The 25,133-nt window shown below is 69.0% G+C and overlaps 6 protein-coding genes across 6 annotated transcripts in view; 5 read left to right on the top strand and 1 right to left on the bottom strand.

Moving 5' to 3' along the window:
• Positions 1-1,509, top strand: part of CHLNCDRAFT_133009 (expressed protein) — a gene marked incomplete at both ends in the record, with an annotated part of 2,008 nt that extends 499 nt beyond the window's left edge. Inside the window, 6 exons of the mRNA XM_005851978.1 lie at positions 71-196; positions 417-467; positions 703-742; positions 921-973; positions 1,096-1,125; positions 1,318-1,509. Of these exons, the coding sequence (XP_005852040.1) occupies positions 71-196; positions 417-467; positions 703-742; positions 921-973; positions 1,096-1,125; positions 1,318-1,509 (492 nt within the window). The remainder of the gene's footprint in view (positions 1-70; positions 197-416; positions 468-702; positions 743-920; positions 974-1,095; positions 1,126-1,317) is intronic.
• An 812-nt stretch (positions 1,510-2,321) lies between these two features.
• CHLNCDRAFT_133008 (hypothetical protein) lies at positions 2,322-4,801 on the top strand (the record flags this gene model as incomplete). Its single annotated transcript, XM_005851977.1, has 8 exons — positions 2,322-2,463; positions 2,728-2,940; positions 3,052-3,207; positions 3,401-3,563; positions 3,723-3,859; positions 4,066-4,122; positions 4,316-4,461; positions 4,622-4,801. The coding sequence occupies 8 exons, from the start codon at positions 2,322-2,324 to the stop codon at positions 4,799-4,801; spliced, it is 1,194 nt and encodes a 397-aa protein (XP_005852039.1).
• Positions 4,802-5,016: 215 nt separating this feature from the next.
• Positions 5,017-5,235, top strand: CHLNCDRAFT_15382 (hypothetical protein; the record flags this gene model as incomplete). The annotated part of the gene is made up of 1 exon (XM_005851976.1): positions 5,017-5,235. A coding segment is annotated over one exon (219 nt), but the record flags the coding sequence as incomplete, so codon positions are not given.
• Positions 5,236-5,345: 110 nt separating this feature from the next.
• CHLNCDRAFT_56460 (hypothetical protein) lies at positions 5,346-7,639 on the bottom strand (the record flags this gene model as incomplete). The annotated part of the gene is made up of 6 exons (XM_005851641.1): positions 5,346-5,697; positions 5,893-6,401; positions 6,561-6,645; positions 6,820-6,978; positions 7,166-7,291; positions 7,448-7,639. 6 exons carry the CDS (start codon positions 7,637-7,639, stop codon positions 5,443-5,445), a joined length of 1,326 nt encoding a protein of 441 aa, XP_005851703.1. The 3' UTR covers positions 5,346-5,442.
• Positions 7,640-8,459: 820 nt separating this feature from the next.
• On the top strand, positions 8,460-11,987 carry CHLNCDRAFT_7300 (hypothetical protein; the record flags this gene model as incomplete). The annotated part of the gene is made up of 10 exons (XM_005851975.1): positions 8,460-8,561; positions 8,757-8,869; positions 9,225-9,378; positions 9,588-9,701; positions 9,753-9,929; positions 10,215-10,358; positions 10,428-10,781; positions 10,945-11,334; positions 11,485-11,609; positions 11,891-11,987. Coding segments are annotated over 10 exons (1,770 nt in total), but the record flags the coding sequence as incomplete, so codon positions are not given.
• An 11,748-nt stretch (positions 11,988-23,735) lies between these two features.
• Positions 23,736-25,133, top strand: part of CHLNCDRAFT_16852 (hypothetical protein) — a gene marked incomplete at both ends in the record, with an annotated part of 3,121 nt that continues 1,723 nt past the window's right edge. Inside the window, 3 exons of the mRNA XM_005851974.1 lie at positions 23,736-23,905; positions 24,127-24,257; positions 24,500-24,677. Coding sequence (XP_005852036.1) covers positions 23,736-23,905; positions 24,127-24,257; positions 24,500-24,677 — 479 coding nt within the window. The remainder of the gene's footprint in view (positions 23,906-24,126; positions 24,258-24,499; positions 24,678-25,133) is intronic.

Raw genomic sequence — 25,133 nt, 5'->3', positions numbered from 1 at the left:
CCTTCCCTGCCACCCACCCACCCCCACCCACGTAAGTTACGCTGCCTGCCTCCCTCGCGCCCGCCCGCAGTCCGCCGGCGAAGGCACCAACTACGCCCTCCAGGTCAACTTCACCTGCCCCTCCGCCACCACCGATGGCGACGAGGTGACCCTGGGCATGACTGTTGACGTGAACACCTACTCCTCTTACATCAACGTGAGCCCCCCCGCTGCTGCTCCCCTACGGCGCCGCCGCCGCCGTGTGCTTCTTCTGCACCTTTGGCACCGAACCATCTTGCCCGGCCCAGCCTGCCCAGGCCCTGCCGCTGCAGCTTGCACGTGTGGGCTCGCCCGCCGGCGCTGCAGCGCTGCCCGCGGGAGGCAGGCCATCCCCACAAACGTTTGGCTCGTCTTTGCCGCTGCCTGCCTGCCTGCAGGTGGACGACATGGATGTGGAGTTTGTGGCCGTGAACGGAGAGATTGTGACGGTGGGTTGCAGCAGATGGGGGTGGCGGCCATGTCCGTGGCAGCTCGCATGTGGCAGCCTCGTCAGCGCCGCCAGCTCAACGCTGCGAGATCAGCTGCCATGCTGCACTCTCGCTGCTTTACACGCCGCCTGCCCGCTCAGGGCCCGGCTGCAGCAGCGCCTGTGGGGCCAGCCCCGGGCGTGGCCTGCCCGCCGACGCGACATGCATGCGCCGCTCCGTGCTTGCTGCTGTGCAGGGCGACTTGGATGAGGCCGACTGGTGGGAGTCCAATGACGGTGAGCTGAGCTGCACCTGTGTGTTTGCTCGCCGCAGAGGTCAGCTTTGTACAAAAGAGCGAGCGCTCTTCCAGATCTGCTCACTCAAATCGGGGCAGCCTGCCGGCCACGCTCTGAGATGGGCGACGTGGTATCCAACCCGTTGCGTGTTTTTTCGGTTCCATTTCCTCTGTTTCAGATGTCTGGGGCGATTTCTACTCCTTTGACGACCAGGACAACAACGACGACCAGGTGTGCGACCTCCCGGGCAGACTGAGCTGCCTGTGCACTAGCTGGCAGCCCTGTCGCGTTTTCTCGCTCAAAACCGCCACTCGCCCAGGGCTGCTCCCTGCCTATTTTTGTTTCGTTTGCAGGACGATGAGAACAACGACAATGACAACGAGGTGAGGGGATGGGGGAGGGACATGGGCCGGGAGGGGTAGGAGGGGGGGGAGAGGTCGCCGGGAGTGGCGGCAGTGCTTGGTGGGCGGCATCAATAGCAAGCCGAGGCGACTTGCCAGCGCTGAGGACACCTGCACCCACCTTAAGGTGGGCATGCACCAACCGCATCTGTTCCTTGGCTTTGCTCTGTGCAGTACTACCAGAACCAGGGCGAGCAGCAGGGGCTGGCCAACGCCGCTGCGGGCGAGGCACTGGGCCAGCAGCAGGCTGCCGTGGGCCAGGCGGTCGCCTCCGGCCAGATCTCCGGCGAGCAGGCCGGCGAGATGTTCCAGGAGAACGGCGAGGCGGCTGGCGAGGCGTTTGACGACAACAACAACGACAAGTGAAGCCTGCCCAGAGCTGCTGCCATGCCGTGGCAGCAGGGAGGGAGGTGATGGCGGCCGGCCTGCGCTGCTTTGGCTGCCCAGCAGCGGCCGCCTCACTCTGCGGCGTTGGCGATGCGGTGCCTTCTCTCTTGATCAGCGCGGTTGCCCTGGCGTGCTCCAGTTTTGAACATGCCATCCAACCTGCCATTTCGGCGGTGTTACAGTTGCCCACCTCAAGAGCAACCCACATCACTCAGTTTGCTCCACCATGCACCCTTGAAACCCGAAATCCATCCCGTTGCAAACCTTCCCAGGCTTCCCTCTCTACTCCTCTCCATCTGCACTTTGCATAAGCCTTCCCAGTTGGTTTCCTCGCAGCACGTCGCTGCTGATGCGATGTGTACCCCGCACCTGTTTTGGGACCGCTGCTGGCCTTGGTGAATTCACCAAGCTGCGGCGCTGGTTGTGTGTTGGGGGCCCTCTTTTCGTGATATCCATTCGCTGCACATGTTGTACTCAATCCTCTGTTGTCCGACTGACCCATATGCGCATGAGCTGGAGAGACCTGTCGCGAGCTGCCATGCACCGCTGGTGCTGCCAGATTACTCAAGTCTCCGCGTGAGCAGGCAGCAGTCCCGAGGCCAAGGCACACGTCCAAGAAGCTCAAGCTTTGCACTTCCCTTCCAAGCCACTTGCCGCCAGCCATGTATATACGCCTGCCTGGCGCCGCCATCTGGCCCCCCTTCAGAATGCGGCCACGACACCGCCCCGGGCATCCAGATCGCTCCATCGCAGCAGTCACAAGCACTAGCAACGAGTGTGAGCGTGCAAGAATGGGCGCCAAGGGGCTGTCGGCAGCAGTGGCGGCCGTCGCAGCCCTGGCGCTGAGCTTCAAGGTGTTGCTGGGCGGATTGTCGAAGAAAGCCTACGATGGCCTGAACGGCGTCATCAGCTTCAGCAGCAAGTTGATTGCGGGTGGGTGCACTGGATAGGCCACCTTCCTGTGCTCTGTTGGGCCGTCAACCGTGGCAGCAGATCAAATCAGCGCGGCAGGGACATCCGCCTGCTCCCGGGCACCCTGCCGCCTGCGGCTCCGCCCACCGTCCCACGCCCGCCGCTCGAATAAGCCGCCTCGGATGGAGAGGCCTGAGCCTAGCCCTCGGCAAGGTTCGGGCACCATGCTGCGCCGCTAACGTCATACCTGCCTCTGATCCTGCCCCCTTTGCTCCTCTGGCGCAGCCACCCGTGCGGTGGAGGCGGCCGAGGAGCATGCGCTGGTGTTTGACCCGCTGGCCGCCCGGATGGCGGGGCAGGAGGCGCTGGCCAGCAGCCGCAGGCGCGCGCAGGCGGCCCCCGAGGGCAGCGAGCGCAAGTACAAGGTCGGCAAGATGGCCATCCGGACGCGCTGGTTCGACGACCAAATCGAGGCTGCCCTGGGCATGCCCGTGTCTGGTGCGTCGCTGGCGCCGGGCCCGCTGGGGCAGCGGCTGCCTGTCGTGCGTTTGGTTGTCGCTCCACCCAACCCCAGCCCAACCCCGCGCCCGTGGCGCCTGCCTGCTGCAGCCACCATCCCGGGCGTGCTGCGTGCCGCCAGCGCACCCTCCCGCGTGGATCTGCCATCGTACGTCTGGTCCCACCCAGACGGCCACGAGCCGCGGCAGCTGGTGATGCTCGGCACGGGCATGGACAGCCGGCCGTGGCGCATGAAGCTGCCGGCAGGTGGGCTGCACGGCGGCTGGCGCCGGGCTTGCCGTCTGTGTGCAGCGCCGCAGGCCTGCCCCGGCCACGAGCCATGCTTGCTCTTATGCAGCTCCTGCTGCCGCCACTTGCCGGCCCACGCTCCGCCGCCCGTCTCGCCCTCCTCGTCACCACCAGCGCCGCCGCCCTCGCTCTACTTTGCCTGCACGTGCAGACCTGGCATGGTTTGAGCTGGACCAGGGCGATGTGGTGGGGGCCAAGCGCGCGCTGCTGCACCAGCTGGCGGCAGAGGTGCCCGAGCCGGAGGAGCGGGTGGAGGCGCAGGAGGAGCCCATGTCGCCCAAGTTTGTGGACAGCGGGCTGGCCCGCCACACCAGGTGCGCGAGCTGGCTGGCTTGGGCAGCGTTTTGTGTGGCACGGCCGCACGGGCTCAGAAGGTGCCACGGGGCCCAAGGCATGCATACACACACATGCCACATACACCCACAAGCACACTTGCACGCGCATGCGCATGCCTCCATGCCCCCGCCCTGCAGCATCGACGAGGTGCAGTTCCCGCTGCGCTGCGGCTCCTGGGCCGCCGTGGCCTGCGACCTCTCGGACCCGGCCTGGAGCGAGGCACTGGTGGGCGCGGGCTTCGACCCGCGCAAGCCCACGGTGTGGGTGGCAGAGGGTGAGCGCCGCCGCGCCCCGGGATGCAGGCCCCTGCCGCATCTCCGGAGCTGCGCTGGAGCCTGCCTGCCTGCCAATCATCAACCTAAAGTCGGCAATTGCGCTGCTGCTCGGCCTCAAACCGGCAGCCGTCTGCAGAGCAGTGGGCAGCTGGTCATCACTCGCGTCCTGGCCTGTGCCTGCCTTTCGCCTCCTGCTGCTGCGCAGGCCTGCTGATGTATCTGGAGGAAAGCAAGGTGCAGGGTATGCTCAGGAAGGTGGCAGGTGCGTGTGGCGCAAGGCGCTGGGCCTCCAGCTGGGGCACCAGAGCCGTGTAGCCCCAGCACCACCACCAAACCCTCACACACCACGCAGAGGAGCCACCGCACCGCAAAGCTCGCACCTACCCACCCACCAGCCCGCCTGCCTGCCCACCTCCCGTCCATCTGCCTGCCTCCCTCCCTCCATGCCCCCGCAGAGCTGTCTGAGGAGGGCAGCGTGTTCATCGGGCTGAGCGTGACGCTGGCGGTGATCGACAGGCTGCGCGCGCGGGGCAAGGGCAGCGGCGTCGCCTCATCCCTCATGGACCAGTGGGTGTTTGGCTGCCCGGAAGATCCCACCCAGGTGAGGCGGGCGCAGCTGAGCTGGCGGCAGGCCTGGATAGCCACGGCTGTGGTTCGGTGCCGACCGAGGGCCGACTGTTGTGGCGGTTGTGGCTTGGATTGGGGGCACGCCCGCCTGCCCGCGTCACCCTCTCCCCCGCCGCCCCGCTCCCTCCCTGCAGTTCCTGGCGGCCTGCGGGTGGCAGCTGCAGCTGGCCACGGACCGCCTCCGCCAGGCCGCCGCTCTGGGCCTGGACCCAGAGCTGTGCGCCTTCCCCACCAAGGGCGGCGCGTCCGAGGCCGAGGGAGGCACCAGTCTGTTCATGGTGGCCACCCCCACTGCGGCGCCCAAGAAGGATTAAACTTTATCGAGCGACTGCAGTCAAGAGGACCAAGTTGTGTGTGCAGCGAGTGGGCTGCATGCTGAGGAAGGGCGGAGCACCTGGCGGCGCCGCGCTGGCGGCCAGCTGGAGACGGCCTCCCTGCGCATTGAGTTATTCTGATAAGCTGTGAACGCGATTTTATCACGCAAAAACCGAGAAAGAGCTCAGCAGCCGCAGTTGGTTCTCCGCCGGCCACAACGATGGACTTCGCAGGCCAGAAGCTGGCGGAGACGCTGGCGATGTTCATAGTCTCCCTGTTTTCCGTGATCGGCTTCATCTACGGGTACCTGCAGCAGGACTTCCGCGGCATGATGTCTCTCTTCGGCGGCGGAGTGCTGCTGGCCTTCGTGGTGGGCGTGCCCGACTGGCCCGTGTACAACAAGCACCCTGTCAAGTTCCTGCCGCCCAAGGAGAAGGAGGGGGCGCAGCGCGGCGGCGGCGGCGGCAGCAGCGGCGGCAGCAAGAAGCCTCTTGCTCTCAAGAGCAAGAAGAAGTCAGCCTCCTGGGCCAACCTCTGGGGATTCATTTGATCTGTTTTACAGCTGCCTGATTGTACAGGTGTAACTTTGATACAACACAAGTGCGCAGGCGGGCAGACTTTGGGAGGTGCCCCGGGCTCGCTAGCTGCCGCCACCGGCTGCATCGCCGATCCCCGGCTGCTGCTGCAGCTGGTGCTGCTGCTCCAGGAACAGCACCTCCCGCGGTCCTGTCAGCCCCGCAGAATGCAGCGTGAGTTGCCGCTCTGCCGCTGCTGCCTCGGCGCCTGCCTCCGCCAGGGAGGGCAGGAAGACTCGCCGCGGGTACTGCGTCACCAAGCTGTACCTGCCTGGCAGCATGCCGCTGGCTCCTTTCGAGTCCACAAAGTCAAACAGCAGCTGCGGCAGTGGGAGGGCAACATGAAGAGGTGAGGCGGCCGGGGTAGAGGGTGGAGTGGCGTCAGCGGCAGTTTGTCTTGGAATCTGGCCCCCTGGAATCTGGCCCCCCAGACAGCAGCAAAAGCCACACTCGGCCCGCCCAAATGCAGCGCTGCCTGCACACGCTGAGCACACAGCCCCTCGGCAGCTGCCCACCTGCAGCGGGCTGTCCAGCGGGAAGCGGCGGCTGTGCCTGCTGCCATCCGGGAAGCGGAAGAGGCATGCAGCGCAGGGCTCGGCGGCGCCAGGCGACGGCTCCGCCGGCAGCGCCGCCTCCTTGGCCCGCCGCAGCGCCTCCCGCCGCAGCCGCTCCTCCTCTTGCGCCGCCGCCTCAGCCTCGGCCTCCGCCACCGCAGCCGCCGCCGCGAGCGCGGCCTCGGCCGCTCGCCGCGTCGCCGCCTCATACTCCTCCCGAATCCTCTCCTCCGTCTCTATGGAAGGATTGATCTCCGCCTCCAGGTCGGTGTCAATCACAGACACCGCCGCCTCTGGGTGCAGGTCGCAGATGCGGAGATCGTACCGCTGGCCGCCGTGCGGTACCGCCAGCCAGTCGCCCCGCGTCAGGCACGAGTGCTGCAGCAGCGCGCCCTCCAGCACGCCCCGGATGTCCTCGCCGACCTCCTGTTGGAAAGAAGCGGAGCGGGGCTGGAACACCGCCCGCTCGCCTGCAGGCGACACAGGCACGCAGGCGGGCACGGCAGGATGACTAGCAGCAGGCTAAAACAGAAGGTCCGGGCAGCGCAGGGCGGGGCGGACAAGTTGCGGCAGGTTGATCGGTGGCAGGCACGCGCGCAGGACGGAGCGGGCATGCAGTGAGCACCTACCCTTCGGCAGCCGCCGGTATGCGACCCTGAGCCTGCCCACGCAGTGCTCCTCTGTTGCATCGGGGCCCCACAGGCTGCAGATGACCTGCGCCACACATGGATGCAGGCAGCGAGGGAGGCAGCCGCATCAGCGCCTGCCCGCTGGAGCTGGCAGGCACACCGCGTCCTGCGATGGAGACGCAGCAGACGAGCGGCTGCGGCAATCACAGCACCAAATGCAAAGCGACGAGGGCGGCGGCGGCGGCGGCAGCAGCCGCACCTTGCGGGGCAGCGCCACAAAGCCCTCTGCCGCAGAGAACTCCAGCAGCCCGGCGTGCGTGCGGTTGCCGGCTGCATTGGTGAGCTGGAAGAACATGGGTCCGTTCTTGTAGGCATCCTGGCTCATCAGGCTGGCTCCCGCTGAGGGCGGCAGCAGGATCTGCAGGCGTGGGGTAAGGCAGTGTGTGGGTGTGATGGTGTGGCGGCGGGTGCGTGTCAATGGGATCAGCACCAGCGGTGGCAGCACTCGTGAGCCCCTTGCGGACTGGCTGTGGCCTGACAGCAGCGCTGTGTGGGATGATCCGGGCACACGCAACGGGTGCACACGTGGTGCTGCGGCCATGCACCTTGTCTGCCGCCCGCTTGATGCCCTTGTCAGCTGCGATCGACTCTGGGGCCGGCACCGCCACAAGTTCTGCTCGGAAAAACACGCCCAGGTTGGCCTCCACCTCCTCGGCATGCTGGCGTCGCTCCTGTTGGCGGCAGGCCGGGGCGCAGTGGCCAAGGGTAAGCGGTTGGGAGCGGCGTGGCGGCGCCCAACTTGCCCGATTGCACGCTCGGGCATCCCTGCCGCCTGCAATGCATGCCGCGGCCTTGCGAGTACATCTGGCACAGGCCAAGCAGCGCACCTCCTCCTCGGCGGCCAGCTGCGCCAGGCGCTTCTGCCGTGCCTCTTCCTCGCGCGCCGCCTGCCGCGCCGCCGCCCGCTCCGCCACCAGCCGCTCCTTCTCCGCCTTCTGCCGCGCCCTCTCCAGGTTCTGCTTGCCGCGCTCATCCAGCTTCTTCTGGCTGCGCAGCAGGTCGCCCTGCGACAGCGCCATCGCGGGAACCTTCGGTCGCCTTGGACCGGCAGTGGGGAAGAGCGAGTTTGGTGTGCACAGGACGTGATCGACGATGCAGCGATGGATTGGGGATGGTTGCTGCTCCTTATGCGGGAGCGAACTCAAGGCGCCTAGCACGGCGCAAGGCCCAGCACGACAGCACGTTTGAGGCCCAATTTGTGCCCCTGGACTTCATTTCAAAGCTGCGATCACTGTCCGCCGCTCAGGCCACCAAGTGCACACTGCAGACAGCCTCCTGGTTCTGCTTCCTGCGTGTGAGTTTTCTCCCTCCCGCATCGCCAACCCCGCGGGCCTGCCTGGCTGAGAGGAATACCTGCTGGTGGATAAGTTGAGAATGGTGAGGCTTCGCGGAGGCTTGCCCTGCTGCCGCCGCCAGCTACCGCCGCGCCTGCTGCCGCCGCCGCCAACGCACCTGGGCGTTTCCATTCCAGCACCAGAGTGTTGCTACTCACACGCGCCGACCCTTGCTGCATGGGTGCAGACTGACGCCGCCCCACCACCCGCAGCGGGAGGCGCCGCCATTCTGGCTCGCCTGCGCGCCCAGCGTGCAACAGCTGCCGCCGCCTCGCCAGCCCCTGCCGCTGCCAATGGCAGCACGGCGGCACCAGCTCCAGCCTCTGCTGCTGCCAACGGCACCGCGGCCGCGCATCCGGAGGCAGCCAAGCCGGCAGCTCCCTCCTCTGCAGCGACGCCGCCGGTCGCCGCTGCGGGGCCACCGCCCGCAACGGGAGGCGCCGCCATCCTGGCTCGGCTGCGCGCGCAGCGGGCGGCCAAGCCGGCGCCCGCCAAGGCGCCGCCAGCCAAGCAGCTGGTTGTGCTGTACGCCTCCCAGACCGGTACCGCCCAGGAGATTGCCAAGAACATCCAGGCGGAGGCAGAGCAGCGGGGGATCCAGGGCAGGGTGGGTGCGCTGACACCTGCTGGATTGGGGCAGGGCCAGGGGCGGCCCTCCCAGCGCGGCAGAGCCGCCAGTCGTGCGTGGGGGTGCTGTGTGCTTGCCCTGCTGCCTGCCCGCCTGCCCATCCTTGCGCCCTCTCCCTCCACACCCACCCACCCGCCCACCCATCATGCACACACCGCCACCTCCCTTCTGCAGGTGGCCTCCATGAATGAATTTGGGTTTGACAGCCTCACCGCGGCACACCCCCCTGTGCTGATCTACGTGGCAAGCTCCACCGGCGACGGGGACGCCCCAGACAACTCCGCCAAGTGAGGGAGCGGCCCGATTTAGGGTTTAGGGCCCGCCCGCCCGCCTGCCTGCCTGCCTGCCTGCCTGCCCGGGCCTGCGCCTGCCTGCCTGCCCTCCTGGGCCTGCCAGCCAGCCAGCCACCCTGGCCAGCCTGTCGAGCTGGTGCGTCGGCTGCCGAGCCCCTGTCCTGCCCGCCCCGCCAATGTGCTGGGCCGTGGAAGTGCCCCGCGACTCGGCCCGCCCTCCCTGCATCGCCTCCCCTTGCCCCGCCCGCTGCCTCCTCCTCCTGCCCTGCCCCCTGCTGCCCTGCCTGCCCGCCTGCCGGCTCCCGCTCTCCCTCTCCCCAAACTCCGGCTGCCCCTCTCCCCCGGGCAGGTTCTACGCCACCCTGCGCCGCAAGTCCCAGCCCGGCGGCCTGCTGGCCGGCATCGCCTTCACCGGCTTTGGGCTGGGCGACAGTAACTACACGCGCTACCAGTATGTGCCTCGCGCCATTAAGCAGCGCCTGCTGGACCTGGGGGCTGCGCAGGTGGGAGGTTGTGGTGTGGTAGGATGGGGTGTGTTGCGCTGTGTGTGTGTGTGTGTGTGTGTGTGTGTGTGTGTGTGTGTGTGTTTGCGTGGCAGCTGGCGGGTTGGGACGGCTTCGCAGGGTCCAGCTTCGCGCGCCGCTGCTGTTTCCGTGCCGGCCCCGCTGTGACAGGCCCTCCTTCCTGCCGCGCATGCCGGATGTGCTTGCAGTTCTATCCCGTGGGAGAGGCAGATGAGGTTGACGGCATTGAGGAGGGGGTAGACAAGTGGTTGGAGGGGCTGTGGCCTGCGCTGCGCAAGGCGGTGCAGCCCGAAGGCGCCGCCGTGGAGCCGGCCGCGGCGCCGGCCGCCAACGGCGCCGCCGCCGCGGGCGAGGAGATGGCGGGCGTGCCGCCGCTGCCGCGCTGCCGCGTGCGGCTGGTGTGGCGTGAGAGCGGGGACGGCGGCGCGGCAGCGGCGCGTCCCTCCGAGGCGGGCGCGCCAGGTGGCGCCGAGCTGGCGTACCGCGACCCAGACGGGCAGTACAGCTTGGAGCAGCCCTTCTGGGCCCCCGTCACCGACGCCCGCTACCTCACCACAGAGGCATCTGGGGAGGACCGACAGGTGTGTGTGTGTGTGTGTGTGTGTGTGTGTGTGTGTGTGTGTCTTGGAGAGACAGATGGTGGTGGCAGGGGGCTTGCGGTGCAGACAGGCATACTTATAGGAGGAAGGAATGCACTGAGCAGAGGTGGTGCTGAACAGCGGCCTGTGGCGTGCCGCCCGCTGTTGCTGCCACTTCTCCTCCCTCCCTTCTTTCGCTCGACGCCCACCCACCCTGCTGCCCGGGCCGCCCTGCAGGTGCTGCACTTGGAGCTGGACATCGCCGGCAGCGGCATGCGCTACGCGCCGGGCGACTCTGTGGGCGTGCTGCCCCGGAACGACCCGGCGCTGGTGGAGGCGCTGCTGCGGCGGCTGGAGCTGGACGGGGAGGCGGTGTTTGATGTGGCGCCAGCTGGCGCTGCTGACTCAGCAGGCGCCGACGGCGGCGCCGACGGCGCCGACGCCGCGCAGCAGCAGACGGGCGGCGGGGAGCACCTGCTGCCGCACCTGCGCGCCCCCTGCAGCGTGCGCGCCGCGCTGACCGGCGGCGTGGACCTCACCGGTCCGCCCCGCAAGTCGCTGCTGCGCCTGCTGGCCGAGCACTGCGGCGAGGCGGGGGAGCGCGCCGCGCTGCTGCGTCTCTGCTCCCGCGACGGCCGCGACGACTACGGCCGCCAGATGGTGGCAGGGCGGCCCTCGCTGCTGCAGCTGCTGCGACAGTTCCCCTCCTGCCGGCCGCCGCTGGACGCGCTGCTCGATGCGCTGCCGCCGCTGGCGCCCCGCATGTACTCTCTGAGCTGCTCACCCCTCGAGTGCCCAGACAAGGTGCGCCCCTTGCCTCCGGCCTTGTGGTTGGGTGGAGAGGGCCCTGGAGGCAGCTGTTTGCTGATGGCGGCGGTGTTTTGGGGGGGGCTCGCTCATGGCTGCCATTTGCCCTCCGCTGCCAACCCATCCCAATCTGCTGCCCGCTACTGCTGTGCCCTTGCAGGTGCAAGTTGCCTTCACTGTGGTGCGGTACAGTACCGAGCAGTACGGCCAGCACCAGGGCGTGGCTACCACCTGGCTTCACGGGCTGTGCGAGGCCATCGCAGCCGGCGCCCAGCCCGCGGCAGCCGCCGCCCTGCGCCTGCCCATCTTCCTGCGCCGCGGCGGCGCCTTTGGGCCGCCTGACAGCCTGGAGACGCCCCTTATCATGATTGGGCCGGGCACCGGCGTGACCCCCTTTCGCGGCTTCCTGCAGCACCGTCGCGCCCAGGTGGCGGCTGCTGCCGCAGGGGGCTGCGTGGCCGGCGGTACGAGCAGTACAAAGGGCCCCGCCTGGCTGTACTTCGGGTGCCGGCGGGAGGACCAGGACTACCTGTACCGCGAGGACCTGGAGGTATGTACCGCTTGTACTGCAATTTGCAGCGCCGCGTTGATGCAGCGTCAGCTCAGGGCCATGCCTGCCTGCACGCCACATCACCTGCCCGCCGCCTGCTGCTAAGCAGAGCCCTCCTTCCCGGCTGCCCCCCCTCCTGCTCGCCTGCAGGGCTTCCAAGCCGACGGCACGCTCGACCGCCTGCACGTCGCCTTCTCCCGCGCCCAGGCCCACAAGGTGTACGTGCAGCACCTGATGCAGCAGCACGCCGCAGAGCTGCACGACATGATCGCCAGGTGAGGCCGGCTGCGGCCTGGATGCACCACTGGCCACAGGATGCGCTGGTCAACAGGTCTCCGCATGTTCCCTGGGAGATGGATGCGCGGTGATGCACGGTTGAGGGCATAGTGGGACCACACAGCTGTTGCATGCGGGCATCCCGCTGCTTCTGGTCTATGCTGCTGAGAGTGCAGGGGCACAGGGTACAGGGCAGGCTGTGGCGCAGCCGTGTTGCCGCTGGCTGCATCTCCCGAGCCGCTCCCGCCACCCGCCTGCTCCTGCTTTCCTTCCCTCGCAGGCAGGGCGCAAGGGTGTATCTGTGCGGCGACGGCGCCGGCATGGCCAGAGACGTGCACGCCTGCCTGGCTTCCATCCTGCAGCAGCAGGGGGGCCTCACAGGTGCGCTGCCAGATGGGGTGCTTGCTTATGCTGTGGCTGCAGCGACGCAGCAGCCACGCTGCTCGCGCTGCCGCCATCCGTGTTGCTCCAGCCTGGCGTGCCTGCCATCCCGTCCCTTTCCACACCCTGCAGAGGTGGAGGCAGCGGAGCAGCTGGCGGAGATGACGCGGCAGGGGCGGTACGTGCGGGACATCTGGAGCTGAGGTGAAGTTGAAGAGGAGTTGAGAGCGTGGTGGCGCTGCAGCAGCAGACCAGCAGGCCGCTCGTGGATGATTGCGCTAATGGTAGTTGTAACCGTGACATGGTTGCACCCTAGGCCTTTTCAACGAAAACAGGTTGGCAATCGGGGGGCCAACTCAACACGCTGATCGGTGACCCCTCGCCTCCCGCCGCACACCCTCGCCTCCCGCCGCACACCCTCGCCTCCCGCCGCACACCGCCTCGTGGGCGCCTCGTCAGCCGGCCCATTCGTTGCCCATCTGTGCCTTGGACGTGTCTCCCCAACCTTGTGAGGGCTTGCGCTGGGCATATTTGGCTGCAGAGTGGCCCCAAACCCTTGTTGGACACAGTAATGGCCAGCAAGAGCAAAAAGCGAAAGCAGGATGCAGACACGACCTCGGGCAGAGTCCACCTGCCAGACTGCTCCGAAGAGCTGGCCGCCGCTGCAGACCTTGAGGTGGTGGAGGGCGTGCCCCTGAAGCTTCACAGCCAAGTGCTCGCCAGCGGCAGCCGGGTGCTGCGCCACGCGCTCTGCGGCTGCGCCGACGCCAGCAGCACGGCCAGCCCTGCTGCGGCGGCCTCGCGGGCGGCGGCAGTGCTGCGGGCGTTTGACGGCTTTGGGCTAGCAGATGTGCAGATCTTTCTGAAGCTTCTCTATGACCCTTCTCTACTAGAAGCAAGCGAACCCCATGTTGGAGAGTCCCCCAATGCCTGGCAAAACCTTTTGGTGCTTGGCGACAAGCTGGATGCGCCATCGGCCATCGAGGCAAGCAGCAAATACCCGGTGTTGCTGTCCCATACGGGAAACAGCTAAATGCTTTGAAACCCGCCCATCACTGACTGCAGATGTGTGATGTCTTCTTCGCGTCGCGGCTGCCGGAGGATGCGGATTGGCTGGCCTGGCTGCTGCTGGCAGACAGGCTGCAGATGAGGCGCGTGGTGGCACAGTGTGTGACGCCTATTGTGGAGACGCTACTGACCCAGGATGCTGCGCAAGCCAAGAGCTGCATGGTTGCCCTGGGTGCAGTTAGCGTGCGCACCATGCAGCTGATTGCTGAAGTGCTGTTCAAGGCAGGCAGGGGCTGCCCCACACCCATGTGCCAAAAACTCCCTCAGAACCCGTCAACATGGTCAGCACCCGGCGACTTCATCTGCGTGGCTGCCCCTGGGGCCGAGCTTGATGGTTTTGAATGACCACTGTGTTACAGCTGCCCTTCCAGATAGAATCACATGTAAATGAATGCGCGTGGGCAACCAGAGCCAACCAGTGTTGCGTCTCACCCGCCCCCGTCGGCTGCGGCTGCGGCGGCTAGGGAGGGCGGCAGCAGCTCGCAGCCGGGGCAGACGTGCAGCTGCTCGTGGATGTACGCGTCGCAGTCGAAGCAGTACAGGTGGCGGCAGTCGGGGCACCGCATCACGATGCCGCCGCCTGGCGGCGCTCCCGCTGCCGCCGCCGCCGCTGCCGCCGCCGCCGCCGCTCGGGCTCTGCTGCCGCCTGAGCTGCCGGCCTTCTGCCCCAGGGGCTGGTAGCAGGCACAGCAGTAGGCCAGGCCCGCCACAAACGCCGGCGCCAGGTCGGGCTGCCGCCCGCCGCAGCCCTGCAGCAGGAACCGCAGGGACAGCAACCGGCAGTCAAGTCCTGCTGAGACACGCTCCGCCAAATGCAAACCGTGCAGCAGGCTGCCTCAATCCAGAGAATGCAATGGTTACACAGGGCAGCCGTTGCATTGCCGCCGCCTCCCCGCCGAGCCAACCTCCAGCCAGGCTGAGCCCAAGGGTAGCCCATCAGCCCGCCTCACCGTGGCTCCCTCCAGCTCCTCCTTTGCCACCTCGCCAAAGGGATTGACCGGGAAGAGGTGGTGGTAGGAGCGGGCCAGGTGCTGGGAGGCCACCAGCGACAGCCCGCACACGTGGCACTGGCTGGGAAGCTCCGCCACCCGCGCCTTGCACTTGGGGCAGGTGTAGGCCCCCGGCTGCAGCAGGCACTCCGCGCCTGCAGCACAGAGGGCGGCCGGGCAGGCGCAGCGGCCAAGGCAGCCCTCGGCCAGAGCACCCCCGCCAAGGGAGAGCAGCGGGCGCCCACACGCGGCCTGTGCCCACCCCTGCCTGCCGCCGGCCTTCCCAACCGAACAACAGCCGCCACCTTCGCTGACAGACCGCCACCCCCTGCGCCTCACCGCAAAAGGCGGCTGTACCGGGGGCCTCGGGGTTCTTGGAAGGGAAGCCCATGCGCACGAGGCTGACGGTGCTGGAGCCTGGAGGGGCCGGCGGCGGCACCGCATGCGCCAGCATCAGCTCCTGCAGGTGCCCTTCCCCCGTGGCCACTGCAGCAACAGCACAGGCAGCAAAGGGCCGATGAGCAGGCAAGTGGCAGGACACAGGCGCGGCATTGTGGCTGCGCCAGGCAAGGAACGGGGCTGGCGAGAGGCAAGGGCCTGCCAGGTTCCCCGGTTGATGTGAGTCCCAGGAGCTCCATGCAGATGCAGTCACCGCCTCACAGGCTCTGCCGATCCCCAGGCCTGCTCCCTGCCCACCCCTGACTTGCCCCGCTGCTTGCCTGTGTATGTGCCGCCCGTCTGCTCGGCCATGCGGCGGCAGATGAACATCTCAGCAGCCAGGCCCACCACTGCGGGCAGGCAGGCAGGGCAGGCAGGGCAGGCAGGCAGGCAGGCAGGGCAGGCACGGAAGAGTAAGAAGGTGAGGATGTGGCATTGGACATTGTGCAGCAGCACATCTCCAGGGCTCATGCCTCTCTTGGCAAGAGTGCTGCCGCTGCTGCTGCTGCTGCTTGCTCAGTAGCCAGGCACCCTCGGCAGGCGGGCAGGCCGGCGGGCAGGCAGCTGGGCAGGCCGGCGCGGCGGCGCACCCGACACGCGCACGCGGTGCTGCTTGGCGTCCCGGATGCTCCGGTTGATGTCTCCTGGGTCGCAGGTGCTCAGCGCCGCCAGCATAATGACCACCTCCCTGCAGGGAGCGAGGCAGGCGGCGGGCAGGCAGGTCGGTGAGCGCTGGGTGGCTAGGGTGTGGATGTGGATGCGCGTGGGGGGTGTGCTGGCGTCGCTCATGGGGGGAATGCGGGCAGGGCAGTCAGGCAGGCAAGAAGGTGGCCTCGAGCACGCGCCCGGCTGCTGCTGACGCTGCGCTGTCTGCCGCCGTCACGTGCCCCGCCTCCAGCTGCCCCTCCCTGCCTTGCCCCACCTGCTGCCATAGGGCGGTATGCTGCGCAGGGAGTCCACCGCCAGGTCCAGCGCGTTTTGCAGCGAGGCGTCGCCGCCCGTGTCCAGGCCGGCGCGCAGCTTGGCGATGTGGGCCTCCTGCGGGGCAGGGCAGCCAGGCAGGCGTTGCAGCGGGAGCGGCCGTTGGGGCGGGGGGCGCCGGCAAGCGCGCTGTGGTTGTGCTGGGCAAGGGCCCCGCCCTGCGCCGCCTGCTCCCGCGACAGCCAGCCAGCCAGCCAGCCCATCTTTCATCCCGTCCGCATCCCGCCAGGCCCCACCCCATCCCGATTCCAGCCCCAACACGTGCCTCCCTGCCCCAACATGCGCCTCCCTGCCCCACCCTGCTGCCAGCGCCTCACCGGGCTGGACGACAGGTCAGACAGGCGCTCCGCCACGCCGTTGCGCGCCACCAGCACGCCCAGCTGGCTCAGCGGGTTCTCGTCGAAGAAGGTGCGCACAAACTGCTGCAGCACGCCCGACATGACGGCGGCACGCACGGGGCGCATGTCTGCGGCACGGCGGCGAGGTAGGAGCGGGCAGGCAGGGCGTGGTGGGTGGGGCGTGAAGGCAGAGGTGCCAGGCACGGCAGCAGCGGTTGAGTGCCTTGTTTGCTCTGCTTCCAGTTCCTCTCCTCGCTCATTCCTTCCTTCCTGCCACCCCTCTCCACCCGACCCCTGCTTCCTCTCTCGCTCCTCCCCGCCTCCTGCCCACCTGACAGCGAGGCCGCCCGCGACAGGTCAAGCACCACCTGCACATAGCGGATCATGCCGCGGCGGATGCGCGCGCTCTGCGCCGCGCTCAGCAGGCGCCGCCGCCGCGCGCGCAGCTCCTCGAAGCGGTCCTGCACGCGGCAGGGGCAGCCAGGGTCACGCGGCAGCAGCGGGCGGCGCTGGGTGGTACCACATGCACTGGTCCAGCAGCAGCGGCCTGCCGCAATGCAACGCAACGGCCTGCCATCGGGTGCGAGTCGGTCAGCCTCCACGCCGTGCAGCAGTAGCAGCAGCAGCACCAATACCCATGAGGCAGCCGCCGCCAAGCCCTGCTGCCAAGCCACCGCCCTCTGCCAACCTGCGGCAGCCTGCTCACCGGCGCCCGCAGGTTCCCAAACTCATCCTCCTCCAGCTCCTCCCAGGAGTGGTCATCTTCATACTCCCGTTCAAAGGCGTTCTGCCCGCGGGCCTGCTCGTCGGCCCTGCAGCATGAGCGAAGAGCCGATGTGAGCAGGGGCGGTGGCAGGGTGGCGGCGAGTGGCGGCAGCGGCGGACATGCCAGCGGCGTGGAGGCGCTGCGGGGGGCCTCGCCTCAGTTCATCGATATCGTCGTCATCCAGGTCCATGCCGCGCCCATCGGCGGGCCCCCGGGCCGCCATCCTTGCTGCGGACTCCCAGCGACGCGATCGCCGAGCGGCGCCTGTGTGAAATGGTAGGACAGGCGAGGTGGAGCGTCGATCAGTTTCATAGGGCTGCCGCGGTGTTCAGATAAAAATGCTGCCGCGGCGTGGTGACATGGCGCTGCAGGCGGCATGCCGGGCGGGGCCATGTGTTTGCACATGCTCTGCTTGCGGTCTGCAGTCTTCAAACTGTTCCTGTTTCCTGTGCCTGATCAAAGTCTGGTTTATGCCACAAATCCATCCGCCCCACAACATGCGGGGTGAAATGCATGCGGCACCGCTCTGGCGGTGCTGCTTGTGCCTGCACCGCTGTAGCGTCCGTCCAGCGCATTCTGCAGTATCCGGCTGCCCGTGGTCAGCGCTTTGTAGCGCAGCTTTCTCAGGTGGCAAGCCTTGGACCTCATGTCTGCAGCGGCTGCTAGCTCCTGGGAGGACGTTCTTGCAGCGCTGGCAATTCGCAGCAGGGGAGGGTGGCCCGCTGGAGGACAGGGTTGAGCTTTGCTCGACCCTTCAATCTCCCAAAGGAGGCGTTGTTAAGCGCGCTCCACAACAGGAGTACCTGGCACCAGCGTGGCGACAGGGACTGCTGGAATCCGCGGGCGGCGGCACTACACACGGTGTACCGACCGCCAACCCCAGTGTGCTCTTTGGCGCCCCACACGACCGCCAGGCGAAATAGCAGTTCTCTGTGCGTCATCAAGGCAGCCATGGAGCCCAGGAGTTGAAGTGGCCCCGACGCTATGCGGTCCAATCTTGCGCTGCTGCTGCTGCTGCTGGTCGGAGGGTGCAGCGCTGCGGTGTACCTACACTCTCAGCACTACAGTGCCTTGGGCCTCCCGGCTGGGGCGGGAGACGCCGATGTGCGGAGAGCCTACCGGCAGCTGGCGCTCAAGCTACACCCTGACAAGGCGAGTGCTGGATTGCCGTAGTTTTTTCGATGTTCCTCGCACCTGCTGGGATGGCCGCCAGCGCCGCCCGCAACCGCCTCCCACCCGCCGCTCCCGCGCTGCCTCTGCCACAGAACCCCAGCCGTGCGGCGGCAGACCGCTGGCTGCGCGTGCAGCAGGCGTACGAGGCGCTCACGGACAGGAGCGGCAGCAGCGAGGGAGGCGGCACCTCCTCGCACCGCTGGCAGCACGCCCAGCAGGCCTCCTCCTCCCGCTTCTGGCAGGCATACGAGCAGCAGCAGCACCGGCGGCGGCAGCAGCAGCACATCCAGTCTGACGTGGAAGACCTGGACGCAGGCGCCTTCCACCGCCGAGTGCTGGTCTCTGGGCGCGGCGGCGGGCCGGGATCCGGGGGCGCCTGGCTGCTGCAGGTCTTCTCACACTCCAGCCCTTACTGCCGGGTGCTGGCGCCGCACTGGGAGGAGGCGGCAAGGCAGATGGGCGAGGTGCTGGCCTTTGCCCGCATCGATGCAGGCAGCCAGCCCATGCTGGTGAGCCAGTGTGGGGCTGAGTGGGGTAGAGTAGGGGGTGGCATCCCCAGCCTCCTCACCCTGTTCCAGCTGGTTGCTGTGCCAGGCCATCGCTGTGCTACCGGCCTGGCCTCCCAAACCTTGCCAGTGCCGTGCCCGCCGCCGCTGTCCCTCGCCTCCTCACGTCCCGCCCTCTTCTGCTGCCGCCCGCAGGTGCGCTTTGTGGCATCCCACCTGCGCCTCTTCCGCAGCCAGCACCCGAGCCCCATAGACCTCCCCGCCGTCTTTGGCCTGCCCTCTGGCTGCGCAAGCATGGCCTGTGCCGTGGTTTATTCCGGCCGCTTCACCGCACAGGGCCTGCAGCGCTTTGCGGCCGCTGAGTTGCTGCACCTGCCGCGCCTGCCGCCGCTGAGCCGCCGCCTGGTGGGCGCCTGGCGCGCGCGAGCGCGGGCGGCGGGCAGGGTGGCGGTGCTGTTGCTGCTGCGCGAGGGGCAGGCGCCGCCGCCGGCGCTGGCGGGCGCGGTGGCGCGGGCGGCGGGGCGTGTACAAGCGGCGTATGCGGTGTGGAGGTGAGGCTCGGGGCTTGGTGCGTGGGAGGTTTGCGGGAGGTTGAGCAGGCGCCCAGTGGCGCTGTGCTGACGGCACGGCAGCAACCAGCGCATGTTGTCTCAGCAGCACGCCGTTGCCACCCGCCTGCAGGCCAGCGGATGCTGTGGCGTGGGCTGCGGCGACGGGCGCCACGGGCGCGCCTGCGCTGGTGTTTTTTCTGGGCCAGGAGCAGCCACCGGTGGTGGTGCAGGGAGACAGCATCAGCTTTGCGGCCGAGGTGGAGCATCACAGCTGGCAGGCGGTGCCGCCCTTGCACGCGGCCTCCGCGCACCAGCTGCCCGCCTGCCAGCCCGGCATGGGCGCCGATGGCGCCGCCAGCTCAGCGCCAGGGGCGCCGCCCGAGGCGCTGTGCGTGCTGCTGCTGGCGCGAGGCGGGCGGCAGGCTCTGGCTGAGGCCCGAGGGCAGCTGGAAGCGCTGCACGAGCAGCTTGTGGGGCACGGCGCCAGGCGGCATGCCGCCCCCGAGATGCGCCAGGCTGCCCGCGCGCTGTCTGGCGGCAGGCTGCAGCTGGCGTGGGCGCACGCGGCGCAGCAGGCGGAGCTGTGCCGCCACCTGCTGCGCTGGTCGCAGGGCGCCGTCGCCGCCGCCTGCCTGTGCGGGCCCTGGTGGCAGCGCCTGCCGCTGGCGGCGCTCAGGCAGTGCAGCGTGCGGCAGCCGCCGCCGGCGCTGGTGGCTTACCGGCACCAGCAGCGGCAGCGGCAGTCGGGGGGTCGCTTCGGCGGCGGCAGCAGCAGGCGCACGAGCCAGCTGCTGGTTGCCTCATACCCAGGCAGCTTGGTGGAGCCTCAGCAGCTGGCGGCCTGGCTGGCGGCGGCGGCGGCGGCGGCGGCGGCGGGCGGCGACACCGGCGGCCCCTCGCGGCAGCAGGTGCTGCAGCTTGTGCCTCCCTTTTCCGAACAGCTGGCAGAGGAGGGCTCCTGGCACGGCGGCGAAGCGCTGCTGCTGAGCGCGCTGCATTGCGCCAGCCAGGCGGAGCTGGCGTGGCGGCGGGTGGCTGCGGCGGCCGGCGCGGCGCTGGGCTTTGCCAGCTGGCGGCAGGCGCTGGCGGTGGGGCTGCTGGGCTTCGTGGCGCACGGCCTGAAGCGCCTGCTGGACTCTCTGAGTCGAGAAGGTGGGTGGCTGGGTGGGAGGGCGGCGTTGGATGGGGCGCCTCCCGTTGGCAGCTGACTAGAGGAGCACATAGCAACAGGCCGTGTGCCCACACTGCATCCTGCCCGGTTTTTCGCACTGCCTGCGCCTGACCCCGCCCATGCCCTCGCAATGCGCCTGCCCCTGCCTTGCGCAGACGACGAGGGCGGAGGGAGCAGCCCCCGCAAGGCGCCTGCCAGTCACGGTTGGGGAGGCATCGGCAGGAGGAGGGACAGCAGCGGGGTGCGGGAGAAGAGCGGCGGCAGCACAGGCGCCGCGGTGCGCGAGATGCGGCACTCCGACTGGGATCCAAGCCCGGGCCGGTTCCTGGTGCTGCTGCCGCTGCCTGGAGGCGGCAGAGGAGGCAGCGCGCAGGAGCAGGCAGCCGCAGCAGCAGCCGCAGCAGCAGCAGAGCAGCGATTTGGGGAGGTAGCGGCTGCTTTCTGCAGGGAGCGGCGGCTGGCGTTCAGGGTTGCCCCCGTTTCTGACGCCCTCAGCGCGCTGCTCCATGCCGCCGGCGCCAGCCAGGCGTCCGAACCAGGCCAGCAGCGGCAGCCGGCGGCCCTGGTGCTGCACCCGCGGCGTTCCCACTTCCAGCTGGTGCAGCTGGGCGAGGCACAGGCGGCGGTGCTGCGGCTCGAGACGCTCCTGGATGGCGGCGGGGAGTGGCGGCAGGCGACGTAGCGCATCCCCACATTGCTGCTGAGATCCAACTGAAATATATGCTATTGTATGTCGAACCTAGTGAGTGAAGCAGATCAGCAGGGGGCGGAGCCTAGGGCAAGGCGCTGGCGCTTGGCGCGCCATGGCGCCAGAGTGGCAGCCGGCTGTGACAAGCGCCTCGCTTCTGACCCGTACCCTGCCATCGTTCCTCCTCGCTGGGCAGCGTCTCTTCAGGCTGGGCAGCAACAAGCGGACGGGAGTGCCACTGCCATTTGCCTCAGTGTCTCGGCAGCGGCGCCTGGCCAGGAAACGCTGTTTGTCTGTGCAGTAGAGGCCTGCCGATATCAGCACCGCAACGAGCCGCTCCCTGCAGCTCCACGCCGACACTGGACAAACCTGGCACCGGTGCGCGCACGTGCGGTCTGCAAGTGCCCAAGAGCGTGAGGGACGCCTGAGGTAGCGATGGGGCTGAAGGATCGTTTCAAAGCCCTGGTCGGCCTGGGCAGCGGCGGCGGCAGCGGCAAGGTGCGCGCCGGCCGCGTGCACTGCGCCGCGGGCGTTGGCTGCCTGTGGGCCTGCCGCTTGGAGCTTATGCTGTGCATTGGTCTGCTCATATGCGCGTCCACACCCCGGGATCGCTGCAAGCCTCATGCCGTGCCGCTCGCCCCCTGGCCGCGCCGCGTGACCCTCCACACCCTGCGTCTGCCTCCATCTCCGTCCGCGCAGGGCAAGGTGCTGCTGCGTGTGGCCAAGCTGCCCTCCCGCATCTTCGTGGACGGCTCCATGGCCCTCCAGGGGCTGGCGGTGGAGGGCCTGTACGGCATGGCACGACTGACGGTGCACGAGGCGGAGCTGTGGCTGGCGCCCGCCCCCGCCGCGGGCAGCGCCGACGCCGTGGCGCACCCCTACAACACCCGTGCCAAGTACTATGCCGTGGTCAGCCTGGGCAGGCAGACCTTTGCCAGCCGCCGCGTGCGCGCGGCGGCAGGCGGTGGCAGCAGCAGCGGCGGCGGCGGCGGCGGCGGCGACGGCGGGGCCGCCAGGTTTCTGTGGGACGCCGGCGCCGCGGTGGTGCTGCAGCGGTCTGGCGCCACCGTGGCGCAGCTGGCCATCTACCGGGCGGGGCGGGTGGACGGCGCTCTGGGAGACAAGCTGCAGGTGGGCGGCAGGCATGAGGCTGGCGAGGCTGGTAGCGCGTTTGCTTTGGTTTGGGTGGGTGGGTGACAGAGAGGAGGCGCTTCTTAAGAGGGTGGAGGCTGGTCATGGCGCGGGGTGCTGCAGCTGTGGCGCGCCCCCATCCCGTCTGCCTGCCCGCTTGGCCGGGCCTACCTTCGCTGCTGCCTGACCCATCCCCCTGCCTGCCCGCCTGCCTGGGCGTGCAGTGCTGGTGCCAGCTGGACCTGGCTGGCTACTTTGGAGGCGCTTCGGAAGAGGAAGAGGCGGCAGCGGGAGAGGCAGGCGGCGGCGGCTCGCCGGAAGCTGCGCCCGGCGGCGAGCCTCCCGCTCCGCCTCCTGCCCTGCTTCGCACCGAGGCCCTCGGCAGCGGCGACAGCAGCGCCACGCTGCACAGCAGCAGCGGCGGCACAGCAGAGCCAGAGGCGGGGGCCTCGCACGCGGCGCCGCGCGGCGACGGCGGCGAGCAGCCCGGCGGCGGCGCCTCGCAGGCGGCGGCGCCGCGGGAGGCAGCCGCCTCCGAGGCGGGCGGCGGCGCCGGGGAGGCTGTGCTGCAGGATGTCTGGCTGCCTCTGGTGGATCCGGGGGATGCTGCCCTGGTCCGCGGCAGGGTGCGGGTGTCGGTACGTGCGGTGAGCCCAGCAGGGCTGGAGTGCCAGCTGTGGCGCCGCCTGCTGCCGCTGGCAGATCTGGACGGCGACGGCAGCCTGACTGAGGAGGAGTTCGCCGGGCTCATGGAGGTGAGGTGGGGTGAGGTGAGGTGGGGTGGGGTGAGGTGAGGTGGGGCTGGGGCGGCCCGGCAGCTGCGCCCCCGCCGGTCCCGCCGCCCGGCCCGCTGGTTGCCGCCGGCAGCGGTGCCGCCGCGCGTGTCGTCGCGCCGCGGCGTGGGCGCCCACCCCCTTTGCCCCTTTGGCCCCTGTAGCCAAGCCACCGCCGTGCAGGGCAGGGCTGCTGCCGTGCAGGGCTGCTCTGCCGTGCGCGGGCCATGCCTTTCCGGCCACCCGGCGCCACCACCACCACCACCCTGCCCTCTGCCATGCGCACCCCCCTGCCGCCCTCCCCACACCCGGCCGCAGGCCATGGGCGCCGAGCTGTCTCCCCAGGAGGTGGTGGCTCTCTTCCGCCAGGCAGACGCCAACTCCGACGGTACCGTGGATGCCCAAGAGCTGGCGGCGGCGCTGGCGGCGTGCCACAAGGAGGGAGAGTTCCACAGGCGGGTGGAAGCTGGCCGGTAGCTGCACATACACACATGTAGACCTGTCTGTGGGAGAGTCTCCTCGGCACCACGCATGCACGCACGCATGAACGCATGGTGAGCAGTGGCTCCCAGTGCTGCCGCCGCCGCCACTGCCGCGCAGGCTGATGCGGCGGTGCCCCGTGGACGGCGCGCAGCTGCTGCCCAACGACGACCTGGCCAACATCATGTGAGAGGGAGGGAGAGAGAGTGTGTGTGTGTCTGTGTGTGTGTGTGTGCATCCTGCATCCTAGAACCTGCGGCCCCTAGCGCCCGCCTGCCGCCATCTGGACCCGCCTGCCGCAGCCTGCCTCGTGGCCGCTCCGCCGGCTGCCCTGCCATTTCGCTGCGATGCCGACTGCTACCCTTGCGCTGCCTCCGCCTCATCCTCGCCACCCTGCGTGGCTGTTCCCTGCCCTGCGCTGCGCAGCTACGTCACGCTCGCCCTGGATGAAGGCACGGGGGAGAGCCTGAAGGCGAGCCTGCCCCTGCCTGCCTGCCTGCCTGCCTGCCTGCCTGCCTGCCTGCCTGCCTGCCTGGGCTGCTTGTGCTGCTTGGCGTCCGGCTGCTCGCCAGCTGCTGGCGCCCACCTGCCTCACTGGAGCCGCCTCCCGCCTCCAGCGCCTGCCCCCACTCCCCTGCATGGTGCCTGCACTGCGCCCACCTCATGGCTGGAAAGCGCGCCTCCTGTGCAGGGCGGCTACACCACCCCGCAGCAGGTCTCCCGCTCCTGGCTGCTCAGCATGACGGAGTGGGCCACCCAGCCGCTGCTGGGCAGTACCGCCGCGCTGTGGCGGGGCAACGAGTACCGTGCGGGGGGCCTGCGGCAGGGCGCCGCCGCCGCCCACATCCTGGTGTTTGACCGGTGAGGCGGGTGGGGGCCTGCCTGGGCGGGTGGGGGAGGGCTGCCGGGGACCCTCCTGCTCCTCCCTGCCCCCGGCTGCCAACCCCAGCACCTGCATGCCTGCATGCCTGCATTGCTCCCACTACATGTCCGCCTAACCCTCCCCAGCTCAGCCCGACACCTCCCCCCGCAGTGACTCACCTTGCTGGTCTCCTTTCTCCCTTTCCTTTCCTGCGCCGCAGGGCCACGAAGCGGGTGGTGGAGGAGGCTGTGTCTCCGGGCCTCATGCTGGCCATGCGGGCGATGTACCAGACCTCGGAAGGGGCGCTGCTGCTGCGGGAGGGCACCTGCCGCAAGCTGAAGCAGATGTCAGGTGGGTGGCAGGGCGGGCTGCGGGGCATACGGCGGCGGCGGAGCGTGACTGGGTGGGCAGTGAGGGGGCCGGAACAGACGGCGCCTGCCTGGGTGCGGCAGGGGGTGGCACGCTGCCGGTGGGGAGGCCCGTCCGGTGGGCGGGGCGCTGCACCGTCAAGTGCCCACACCTCATGCGTGTGTTTGTGCGTGTGTGCGTGTGTGCGTGTGTGCGTGTGTGCGTGCATCGCCTGCGCCGGGCAGAGAAGTACGGCGCCCGCGCCGACAGCCCGGAGAGCGCCGCAGACATTCCCAAGTTCCTGGCTGCCTTCCGGGGGCAGATCGACATGAAGGTGAGGGAGGGCCCTCAAGCCAACCTGGTGTGCTGCTCGCCTGCCCCGGCACCGCTGCGCAGCCTGCCCCTACTGCTGCCGCCGGCGCTGTGCCTGCTGCCGCCTGCTCCTTGCTGCTGCTCACTTCCTCCTGCCTGCCCCCCGCGCCCTGACCGCTGCCCTCTGCCCTCTTCTGCTCCCTGATCCTGCTCGCCCCCCTGTTGCCCCGCCTGCCCTGCCTGCCTGCCCTGCCTGCAGGAGTATGTGCAGACCGACCCAGCAGCCTACCACTGCTTCAACGACTTCTTCTATCGGTGCGCTGGTGCCACGCCGAGTGGTGTGGTTTGCTTGGTCTGCGTGCGTTCCTTCCCACGATTGCTGCCCCAATGGGCGCGCCAGTGCTGCAAATTCGCAGCTGTCACCACCTGCCAGCCGCGCAGCTGGCTGTCGCGGCTCGTCTCCTGCTCCAAGCGCTGCCCGGATGTGCTGCCTCTCGCCTGGCCTGACGTGGCCTGCCTGCAGTAAGATCAAGCCTGAGGCACGGCCCATCGCAGCGCCGACGACCC

The sequence above is a fragment of the Chlorella variabilis genome (assembly GCF_000147415.1).
Source record: "Chlorella variabilis unplaced genomic scaffold CHLNCscaffold_1, whole genome shotgun sequence".
Lineage (NCBI taxonomy): Eukaryota > Viridiplantae > Chlorophyta > Trebouxiophyceae > Chlorellales > Chlorellaceae > Chlorella > Chlorella variabilis.
Note: the sequence above shows the minus strand (reverse complement) of the source record. Positions and strands in the feature narration are given on the sequence as shown.